This window comes from Diabrotica virgifera, chromosome 8, assembly GCF_917563875.1.
Source record: "Diabrotica virgifera virgifera chromosome 8, PGI_DIABVI_V3a".
NCBI classification, from domain to species: Eukaryota; Metazoa; Arthropoda; class Insecta; order Coleoptera; family Chrysomelidae; genus Diabrotica; species Diabrotica virgifera.
In genome coordinates, this window is record NC_065450.1 from 124,302,772 (window position 1) to 124,315,361 (window position 12,590).

At 34.9% G+C, this 12,590-nt stretch overlaps 2 protein-coding genes across 2 annotated transcripts in view; one reads left to right on the forward strand and one right to left on the reverse strand.

Annotated features, from left to right (window-relative positions):
- LOC126889827 (uncharacterized) overlaps positions 1 to 12,590 on the reverse strand; it is a 787,508-nt gene that overhangs the window by 460,923 nt on the left and 313,995 nt on the right. The window lies entirely within an intron of this gene.
- The window catches only part of LOC126889830 (cytochrome P450 4d2-like), an 83,668-nt gene that overhangs the window by 32,739 nt on the left and 38,339 nt on the right, over positions 1 to 12,590 (forward strand). The window contains exons 3-4 of the mRNA XM_050658517.1: positions 633 to 827; positions 8,998 to 9,374. Coding sequence (XP_050514474.1) covers positions 633 to 827; positions 8,998 to 9,374 — 572 coding nt within the window. The remainder of the gene's footprint in view (positions 1 to 632; positions 828 to 8,997; positions 9,375 to 12,590) is intronic.

A 12,590-nucleotide genomic window follows, 5' to 3' on the forward strand; every position in this document is an offset into this window, starting at 1 on the left:
AATTATTCCTTTTGAATTCTTCTATCATTATTGTTAATTAAAGTATAAATGTTTACAGCTCAATTTTACTCGAAACCTTATAAACAAATTAATGTACAATTTTTTTAAGAAAATTATAACTTTAAACGGGTATAACTTTAAAACAAATGAAGATAAAGTAATTTAACAAACTTTGGAAGCCTATTAATGAAGCTTTAAACTGAGACCTTCTAAGGCTCATTTTCATGCGTAGAAGCTGAGTTACTATCAATAGAGCTTCGAAAAATACTTATTTTGCAATTTGCATTGTGCACTAATTTTACAATATCTTGAGTTATAATTGTTGGATTTAAGTTTAGTAAACGTTTTTTCTTCGTTTTTTATTAACGAACAAATTTTATTTGAAACATTATTTTTTATCTATTTTAGTTTATGAGCAAGAGCCTTATAAACAATTTATAAGCAATTAAATTGTTTATAATAATTTTTTGACCACTCGGATCGAAATCCACCCTCGAAATTCGTAATCAGCAGCCAAAAATCCATAAGAAACCGTTGAGTTTGTTTATCAGAATTGAAACGGACACGGTGACCCCTCTGGCGCCTAGACTACATGTAGTGCATAAATTTTTAATATATTCTTTTCTTTTTAGGAAAAAAGTGGAAGCTTAGAAGGAAAATGATAACTCCAACTTTTCATTTCAAAATCCTCGAAGAGTTTGTTAAGGTTTTTAACAAATCGTTTACTGTTATGACAGAAATTATGGAAAAGAAAGTTAAACAAAATTCAAATGAATCTATAGAACTTAGTGAACATATTAATTTAGCTTCACTGGATGCTATTTGTGGTAATTATTTTATACATTTATCATTATTATTTCTTTTTCTTAGATTAGAAAGTTAGTGGCACCCGTCTGCCGATTTTAAAAAGTTAAAGAAGTGTCATAAAAATTGCGAATAGATCTTTTGCGGATGGTTTAACGCTACCAGCTAATACAAAGATATAATCGAGGGTATTGGGAAAACTAAAAAGGAAAACAAGAAAGTGTTGGCTGGAAATTATTATTAACAAATCGAAATACAGCTGCGGTCACTGAATAGTTTACACCAAATGCCAAAGTGCTTGACAAAAATTTCGCGCGTATTGAAAAATAAAATATAAAGCTATTACATGCGTCGAAAATACCTAGAATTCCTTTAAATGATGCGCAAAAAACAAGAGCCATTGCCAAACTCGAAGAATTAATGTGGAAAAATATGGAAAATGAATATGGCTACATTTTCACTATGTAGCACAGTTGAGTGGTTCAAAAAGGCAGAAGATCTCCACAGACCAATATAGATGAGGTATTAGTAGATTATCTGAGAGATGCTCATTTTACCACAGCTCGAAAATCTAGCGAAGAGTGCGTTTCAGGGTAGCATTCGCACTACACGTAGAAGGATTAAACCAGCTGAATAAACGCAATACACGTTTTTGACTACGGGTCAAAAGAGAAGACTAGTTGCATCTTGTAATGAATTCATAAAGCGTACAGACAACTTTTGGTCTAACGTTGCATCTTCCGATGAAAATTTGTTTCAATCATATAGCAATGCTCGAATAAGAAATTATAGGCTGGGAAATCAGTAATTGGAAAGAAGCCACCCCACTTGATATAAGTTTTGTAATGTAAAGTGTTACCTTTGTAAATAATAGAATCCACGAAGGCGTTATCAGAAACTTGGTCTCAATAAAAGTTTTATTTTTAATATTATTTTTAACTTTATTAAAATAAAACTTTGAATTGATTGATGCAGATGTCGCCACGTCTCATCTACAGCATGTTATTTTGTTGTAATTCAATACTAGGAGTCGGCTTTGTTTCAGTTCGTCCAAAGATAGTCATATACAGGGTGTTTGGAAAATAATGGGCCATAGCTTAACCTCAGATTCCTAACGTTAAAATAGGTCGATTTAAGCTAACTTACCTTAGTACAAAAGTTGATAATAACCGAAATACAGGGTGTCAAAGTTAAACTTTTATTTTATTTATTTTTAAATATTTCCTGACAGGCATGGGACAACAACACGAAATTTGGTATATGGTGCTGGTACTGTACACCCTACTAAATTATGTTAAACAAACGTTTCTGGCTACTACCAGAGGCGTACAACGGGGGAACGTGAATGGTTGACCCTTCCCAAATTCTACTCCACTGGCGCAATTGCTATTTTAGTGCAATTCTTTGATTATCCAATACTTCCTATGTAAGAAATATACCGTTCATTTGTAACGATAAAGCCATTACTTTTCGAGATATTTGAAGCAAAAAACGAAGGAGCATAATGCATTAATTAAAAATAAGTGTGCCTTTTCATTTCTAACTTCAAATATCTCGAAAACTAATGACTTTATCGTTACGAATGTAGAGTATATTATTTGCACAGAAAGTATTGGAGAATCTAACAATTATGCTAAAATAGCAGTTTCATCAGTGGCGTAGAATTTGGGAAGGGTCAACCATTCACTTTCCCCTGTCGTACGTCTCTGATATTAACCACAAACGATTATTTAACATAATTTAGTTGGGTGTACAGGACCTACACTTTTTGCCAAGTACCATAAGGATATCAGGTAGCGGGTAGCACTTTTCTACGACCCCGGTAGAAGACAGGCTGCTACAAGGAATGGCGTCCTTGCCCTACGCTAGCTACTGACTTTCCCCTCTATCCCAAGCCCCAGGAGATGTCAGGTCCTTAACCTCTCCTCCCATACACCCCAATTTCCACGACCTTTATATCCTACCCCTATTCACCGAATGATTGCCGGTATAAGCAATCCCCCACTTTCTGACCAACGGCTTTGGGCGGATGAGTTGGAAAGTGGTAGGGCACCCTTTTGTCCTGGGGTTGAGAAATCGGCCTCGAAGGCGGAGGAATCAAAAGCATGGTCAACGGCATAAGGATGTAGAAGGCAAGGGGAAACCACTACATTAAAGATCCCTATGGATATCCCTAGTACAATCATCATGGTCTTAGTAACCAATAACGGCGTTACCGATCATGGTCCTCGGAAGCCAAGATCCGGCAGGGGAGGAAAAGACAAGGCCTCTCAGGTCGTTAATCAGCGAAATCCTTGTCAGAAGAACGGAGGCGAAAGAATAAGACTGTCAAACACAAGAATTGGAACCTGGAATGTTCAGAGTATGTTTCAGCCTGGTAAGATGCACAATATTATTCAAGATATGAACAGGTTGAATATTGATGTACTGGGTATCAGTGAAGCCAGGTGGCCCAACTCAGGTTGTTTCTCAACAAATGAAGCCACAATATATTATTCCGGTAGCGAGGACAATCAACATCCACACGGCGTGGCAGTCATAGTTAATAAAAAATCTAATAGAGCAGTAGAAGGCTTTTTCCCTATCTCAGAAAGAGTAATGGCATTAAAGTTAGTGACATCTCACGCCAGATTGAACTTACAAGTGTATGCTCCTACGGCGAATGCCTACGAAGAAGAGGTTGAGTTGTTTTATCGGGATATCGAAGAGGCACTGAAAATAACGAAAACTAGAGAAATCACGATAGTCCTAGGTGATCTCAACGCAAAGATTGGAAGGGGGCAAAGCGGAAGGTGTGTGGGAAATTATGGTCTGGGAAATCGTAACGAGAGAGGAGATCGTCTAATACAATTTTGCCAAGAGCAGAATTTGATTATTACAAACACATTCTTCAAGCTACCAAACAGACGACTCTATACATGGCGATCGCCCGCAGATACATCGGAGAAAGTAGTTAGGAACCAGATAGACTACATTATGATAAATGAAAGATACCGTAATGCTGTTAAAGCTGTGAAAGCATATCCCGGAGCAGACGTGGCCTCAGATCATAACCCACTTATCGCCAGGATTACATTCACACTTAAAAACATTAAAATACATCAAAGAACTCATACAATAGACACAAGTAAGCTTAAACAACAAGATATAAAAGAATGCCTCCAACATGAACTGCATATGGACTGTAGCAAACTGAACATAGACACCAATGATATTGACGAGCACTGGGATCGACTAAAACATTGCCTACTAGAAACGTGCAAAGAAATACTGCAGACTTCTACAAAAAGAAATAAAGAATGGATGAACGACGAGATACTCAATATGATGGAACAACGGAGACAACATAAGAACAAAGATAACAATAAATACAGGGAGATTAACCACCAGATAAGAATGATGATAAAGCAGGCAAAAGAAAAATACTTTGAAGATAAATGCAAAGAGATCGAGGACCTTCAAAAAAGATACGATCTATTTAATCTACACAAGAAAGTAAAAGAAATGGCAGGGCTAAGAAAACAAAATCTCACTGGTGCACTTCTGGATCGACACGGGATTACTATAACACAGACCGATGAGAAAGTACAACGCTGGGCAGAATACATAGATGAACTGTTCGATGATGATGAAAGAGGAGACCTGGAAAACATAGAACTTACTTCAGAAGAAATAGGTCCAGATATCACAAAAGAAGAACTAGCACACGCATTAAAAACAATGAAGAATGGAAAAAGCCCTGGTCCTGACATGCTTCCTATCGAATTAATAAAAATTATAGATGAACAGCACATTGATGTTCTAGATATACTTTTGAACCAAATTTATAGCTCAGGCGTATTACCCAAGGAATGGTTAACGTCCATCTTTGTTTGTCTCCCCAAAAAGAAAAACGCAAGAGAATGCGCCGATTACCGCACCATCAGCTTGAAGTCCCATGTGCTGAAGTTGCTACTGAAAGTCATCCATAACCGAATATAGCATAAATTGGACATAGATATTAATGATACACAATTTGGGTTTCGCAAAGGCCTAGGAACGCGTGAAGCTCTTTTCTCACTTAATATCCTAATACAAAGGTGCCTAGACGTCAATCAAGATATATATGTCTGTTTTATTGACTATAATAAAGCTTTCGATAGAGTACGACATGAACAATTAATGAATGTCCTGAAATTAAAGAATATAGACTACAATGACCTCAGGATCATATCTAATTTATACTATAAGCAGCGAGCAAAAGTACGTGTTAACGAACAGTTGTCAGAGGAAATTGAAATTAGACGTGGGGTGAGACAGGGATGCGTATTGTCTCCAGTTCTCTTTAATGCCTACTCGGAAGAGATCCTAAAACAAGCTCTTGAGGGTGAAACAGCTGGAATAAAGGTGAACGGAGTTCCCATTAACAATATTAGATATGCGGATGACACTGTCGTCTTAGCCGAAAATATTGAAGATCTTCAGAGGCTGGTTAACAGAATAGCGACATATAGCCAAGAATACGGTTTAACAATGAACATCAAGAAGACAAAATTTATGAGAATATCTAAAACTCAAGGAAATAACGAGAATCTCCTCATAAACGGAACCAACGTCGAACAAGTAGACCAATATGCATATCTTGGAACAATGATCAACTCCACAAATGATTACTTCCAGGAGATTAAAATTAGAATAGAAAAGGCTAGAGCGAATTTTAACAAAATGAGAAAAGTGCTCTGCACAAGAGATCTAAGGTTAGAGCTAAGAATAAGGTTGGCTACGTGCTACGTTTTCTCGACTCTGTTTTACGGAATGGAAGCTTGGACCCTGAATGCGGCATCAATGAAAAAACTGGAATCATTCGAGATGTGGGTATATAGAAGAATTCTAAAGATGTCATGGACAGAACACGTCACAAACAAAGAGGTTCTGAGAAAGATGAATAAAGAAATAGAAGTCTTAAATACAATTAAAACCAGAAAATTGGAGTATCTCGGACATGTTACACGTGGAGAGAGATACAGCTTGCTCCAACTCATTATGCAGGGAAAGATTCAAGGAAAAAAAAGCATAGGGAGACGCAGAATATCGTGGCTGCGCAACCTGAGAGAATGGTACGGATGTACATCAAACGAACTTTTCAGAGCAGCCGTCTCCGAGGTCCGAATAGCTATGATGAATGCCGACCTCCGTCACGGAGATGGCACTTGAAGAAGAAGATAAGGATATGTCGAATAGTTTTATAGTACCGGGCACACATAGTTCTTAAAGTTTTAAATAAAGAATAAATAATTAAAAAAAAGAATACTTTAAAATAATTTGACATATCCGTGTGATACTTGGCAGAAAGTGTAGGCACTGTACAACCTACTAAATTATGTTAAATAATCGTTTCTGGCTACTACCAGAGGCGTATGACAGGGGAAAGTAAATGGCTAATCCTTCACAAATTCTACGCCACTGATTCAATTTTTAGATTCGCCAATACTTTCTATGCAAATAATATACTCTTCATTCGTAACGATAAAGTCATTAGTTTTCGAGATATTTAAAGTTAAAAATGAAAAGGCACACTTATTTTGATTAATGTATTATGCCCATTCGTTTTTAGCTTCAAATATCTCGAAAACTAATGGCTTTATCGTTACAAATAAAGAGTATGTTTTTTACATAAAAAGTATTGGAGAATCAAAAAATTGCACTAAAATAGCAATTGCGCCAGTGGCGTAGAATTTGGGAAGGGCCAACCATTCACGTTTTCCCTTCGTACGCCTCTGGTAGTAGCCAGAAACGTTTATTTAACATAATTTAGTAGATTGTACAATCCTAGCACCACTTACCAAATTTCGTGTTGTTGTCCCATGCCTGTCAGGCAATATTCAAAAATAAATAAATTAAAAGTTTAGCTTTGACACCCTGTATTTCGGTTATTATCAACTTTTGTACTAAGGTAAGTTAGCCTAAATCGACCTATTTTAACCTCAGGAATGTAGGGTTAAGCTATGGCCCATTCTTTACCAAACACCCCGTATATGTTACCGGCCAAACCCGATTTCAGGACAAACTAGTTTGGCCTAGGCCAAACTACTCCAAACTAGTTTGTCCTAAGCGCGTTAGGATAAACTAGTATGGCCTAAGCCAAACTAGTTTGTCCTATCGCGCGTAGGCCAAACTAGTTTGTCCTAGGCCAAACTAGTTTATCCTGATATAAATACAAACACTTCAGACCAAACAAGTTTGGCCTAGGCCAAAATAGTTTGGCCTAGGCCAAAATAGTTTATCCTGATATAATAAAGATTCACACTTCAGGATAAACTAGTACGGCCTAGTCTAAACCAATTTAGACGAGTCGAAAGTAATTTAGCGAACATGTAAGGACTTTTACATGCGGGGAATTCCCAAATCATGTCCCAACAGGGATGGCAAAAAAATTATACATCGATATATGTATTGTATCATATATGATACATCGAATGAAGATACATGCTATAAACCAATATATTCTTGTATAATTAAGTAATATAAAAAATAATAAATAAAAGGATGAGGTTTTCTCCAAAAATTAAAAGAAAAGATACACTTAGGAATAAAATCGAGTACGAATTAATGTTGTTTTCACCAAATTTGAAAGAATGTGAAAACGTTGAATTATCCACGTATGTCTGTCCGTCCGTTTGTCCGCCTGTCCGTGAACTCAACTCTTCCGTCATTATACTAGGTAGAATGACAAATGAGGTGTCAAAAGAAAGCTTATAATCCAAGGATGGTACTAAAGGTGAGAAATTTGACCTAGGATATTTGTCCGTCTGTCCGTCCGATCGCGAATATAACTCAATATTATTGTTTGTTTGTTACGAATAATTATAATTTTAATAAAAATGATTATTTTTCCAAGAACAAAGTATTTTATTCAATTTATTATTTATATTAAGTAGTACTAGTTCGCTGAATTACTTTCTTCTTCTTGGCTTTTTCCCATTATGAGTTTGCCGTTTTGGTTTTCCATAGCACTCTATTCTCCCAGTCGCCAGCTCTGAGGTCTCTATCATAACATTTCCTATGTGAATTTTCCATCTCACAGCAGGTCTTTGTCTCAGTCTTCCTTCCCGCGGGTCCCAGTACAGTAATCTTTTCGGCCACCTGTGCTCCGGCATTCTTTGTAAATGCCCGTACCATTTGCCCTCAGGGCTCTACTTATACTACCACAACTTTTTTGTAATTGAGCTTTCTACTTCTATTCCGTTTTATATTTCCTCTGTTTCTATTCTACCCTACCTGGTGATTTTTAGACACTTTCTCATAAACTCCAATTCAACTGTTCGTATTTTATTTCGTATTATTGTTGTCACTGGCCATTCTTCCGCTCTTGTAGAGTATTCAGCACTATGCCCTGAAAAGTCCTTTTTTGTTTTCTTTAGTTAGAGTGTTCTTCCATATCACTCCATGGAGGGCTTCCGTGGCTTGTTTTCCCCGTACTATTTTCATTTCTATATCTTTCATACAAGTGCCATCTCAGTTTATCATTTACCCTAAATACTTAAAAGTCTTACAACCCTTAATAGGGTCTTCTAAACTTACGTTTAAATCAGCAACCAATCTGTAATCAATTACTTTCCACTAGATTAAATTGGTTGAGACTAGGCTAAACTAGTTTATCCTGATATAAAAACATACACTTCAGGATAAACTAGTTTGACCTGCGCGCGATAGGATAAACTAGTTTGGCCTAGGCCATACTAGTTTATCCTGACGCGCTTAGGACAAACTAGTTTGGCCCAGGCCAAACTAGTTTGTCCTGAAGGCCGGTAACGTATACACTGTCTAAAGAAAGCTCAGGAGCTTGAAACCGGTAAGAGTGTTTATGACGCTCTCTGAACGAACTGAAATATGTCTCTTGATTTCGAAAAGATGTCCCTTGATTTCGTTTTACAGCGAAATTATTATTTTCTATTAGTCTTACTCCTAACTGAGTATCAGGACGAAGTTTTCGTTGGAAATTTGCCACGCTGAACAGACAGGAAGTGAGATGCAAATTATAGATCTCCCCAGGTCTTCATTGATTTCAGCATTCAGTTGGTTTGTGAATAATAGAAACCACGAAGGCGTTACCAGAAACTTGGTCTCAATAAAAGTTTTATTTTTAATATTAAGTATTTTTAATTTAATTAAAATAAAACTTTGAATTGTATTATTTAAGCCTTTTCATTCTAGAAACTGCCTTTGGTACATGCCTGAATGTTCAACGTAACGGAAACCGAGAATACGTGCAAGCTCTGGGAAGATTTTTAGAAATATTCGTAGTCAGATTTTTTTCCGCGTGGTTGCGTAACCCGGTATTATTCAGACTCTCGAAATATTATAAAGAATACTCAGAAACTTTGAAAATTCTTCATACGTTTACGGACAACATAATTAAAGCCCGAAAGGAAGAATACAAAACTCACAAACTCGATCAAGAACAGAACTCAGATGATTCAGGAATCAAGAACCGAGTAGGTTTGCTAGATATGTTATTACAAGCAAAAGAAAATGGAGAAGATATTCCTGACGAAGATATCAGAGCAGAAGTTGATACGTTCATGTTTGAGGTAAGAAACAAAATGTTAAATTATTAAAACTAAAAACAATTATTTATTTTCGCTGTGAACTACACAAGTTTCTCTTCTGTGGTTCCTCAATTTTCAGTAGAGTTGCACAAGTTTGACTTGAATGTTTGAACTTGACTTGAGTTTGACTTAATTTCAAGTCAAACTCAAGTCAATCCCTCTAACAAATAATTCAAGTCAAATCAAACTGGTCAATCGTACAGGTTTGAAAATTCAAACTGTTTGCCAAACTAGTTTGAAAGAGTTTGAAAAATAATTTATTTCGTAGATATATTTTTTTGTTGAGATAGACATGTCAGTTGCCAATTAAGATAAGAAATTTAGGTAATAATACATTGAGTGCCATATAAATCATCCTTTATTTCCAATAATTTTAGTACCTATTTATTTCCCTCTACTAATTTTTAAAAATTATGTACAATAGAACACTGACACTTTCACAGTAAACTATTTTTCCACCTACCTCTACCGAAAGTATACTTTTCCGGACCTGATTGTAGGGAGCAAAGTTGTACTTTTCCTCCCTAGGGAGAAAAAGAAAAAGTGACATCATGGTATTTCATTCATGAAATATAACTTATTGACGCCCTGTACAATATCTATTTTCTATTACGTAAGTATCTATACATTTTAACGTTTATTTATAAAACACTCTGTATCTTGCAGAATGGCAAAAAACAGTAAATTGTTATTTTGATTTAACAATTTTACATTAATAATTTGATTTATATTTGACAGTTGACAATTATATTGTACCTACTTGTTAGTTTTAGTTTTAATAAATTTTGTTGGTTAGTTACATAAATAAATTAAGTAAAAATGAAAAATGACTTGTTATTAATTTGAGGAAGGTGGAAAAACCATATGTATAACATGGGAGTAAAGTGTCTTTTCCTCCCTTGAATGATTACTGCATACTAATATGACTACTGCATACGTAAACTTCATTCTCGGGAGGAAAAGTAGCACTTTCCTCCCTTGTTATACAAATAGCTATTAAGCACGCACAACAAAATTAAATAAAAAAAATACTAAATGAACAGTTTTTGGTTTAAATGGGATCTAGCTATTTTTATAATTTTCTGCTTTTATAACCGATAACAATAAACAGCGGCACCGTCTTCAACGACAGAACGAAAGTCATAAAAAAAGGTTTAGAAAAGTTCAAAAGGAAGAAAACAAAGAACCTCAAAAATCTGTTTTCGTACCAACCCCTTTTTAAGCATGTTAATTCCTAGAAATTTTATGGTCAAATTTGGATTATCTACATTTTTTCAATACAAATGCCCCAGAATCTCATAACATGTGGTGTGAAGTATAGTGGTACAGTCAAGCTGCGTAAAGTGAAAGCGGAAGGTACTAACAGTATACGTTGACTTGTACTCTTAATACAAAGCAGACTTTTGAAATTAAAAGTTGTACTGTTGGAATAAAATCAATATTTATACATGAAAAACAGGCTATTGACTTATACTCTTAGTACAGAAATAATGAATAAACATTCAAAATATAGAAGAATCCCGAAAGGTCCATTTTATGACTTATACCATACTCTTAGTACATAGCACGTTAGATATAATATATAGATTTTATATAGATTATTTGTATTTTCCAATTTAATTATATATAATAAATTACTTTTAATGGGAAATAAGCCACAATTTTACCAAAAAAATGATTTTATTAACGTAGTATTTTGTATTTTGACAACGAAACCCGATTTGGGCTTCGAAACGTTAATAAAATAATTTTTTTGGTAAAATTGTGGCTTATTTACCATTAAAAGTAATTTATTATAAAAATGCCACAAAAAAATAGCTTCAGAACAACATTAATTATATATAAACACAACATTTTCACTTTAAAAAAATTCCATAATTTTTTTACCGAAACTTCAAAATTAATGTGTACATTAATGGGGACAAAAATGTTATTCTGGCCAAACGCTTAGTTTAGCATAAACAGACCAAAGACGGTTAGTCGGCGCTTACTAGTAGTAGCTTACTAGTAGTCTACAATTGCGAAACTGTTATGAATGGCAGTTATGAATATATGGCATTTATGAATGGCAGTTAAGAATGGCAGTTATGAATATAGTCTTGTTATGCAAAACTAAAAACCCTTAATAGACAAAATGTCGCTTGGTTTATTTTTGTTTTTCTTAGTAACCGTTAACGTGACAATAACAGGGATTATTCCAAGATAGTTTTAGCTATGCGTCACCAGAATCCGCTGTTATCTCGATTTTAATGGCACTTGGTCGAGTATGCATAACGCCGTCATTTTAAAGAATTAGTTCACTGTTTGTGATTTTGTAACGCTGTTTTTTATTTTTAGATAATAGAAGTATAGTCCGTCCGCTATAACTTTTCCCATGCGGTACGATTCATTTTCAATCAAATTAAGTCAAAACATAAATTGAAACGAACGTCAATGTGTATATACATTTTGTATACTGTATACTATATACTACACACATCGGCGTACGTTTCACTTTCTGTTTTGACTTAATTTGATTGAAAATGAATCGTACCGCATGGGAAAAGTTATAGCGGACGGACTATATGTATGCACTTTACAATTTTCATTGTTTTGAAATCACCTGCAGCAACATCAAATAAATCAGTATATTTATATTTATTTTTCTTAATTAATACTGCTTCGACTACAGATTGTTTCTCTTAATTTTTGCAGTGGGAATACCTTCAATATCAGACTCAATTTGTTCTGGTACTTATTCTAAACCGAAAAATATCCAAATTCAGATATTATCTCCCAAAGCCACACACTTCAAAACGAACGTAATAAAAAAGCCAAACGTGGACGTCTAAATATGAACTACAAACTAATTTGCGGAGTAGTAGAGTACAGATTCAGACCTATCCAAATAAGTCACAACAAAATCCGTACGCTCTCAATTCTTAGAATTGGAAATAAACACGTTGCCAATATGATATTCAAACTTCAAACTGTTTGAAGAAGTTTGATTTCAAGTCAAACCTAAAGATATCGAAATCAAGTCAAGTCAAACTTTTTTTACAAAAAAAGTTTGATTTTCAAGTCAAGTCAAGTTTGTTGAATAAAATCAAACTAGTTTGACTTGATGCATCTCTAATTTTCAGTAATATAGTATGGGTTAATATTTATTCCTTAGCCTCCCACCACGTTTAGATTTTTTTTGGTAGTTAGTTACCAATA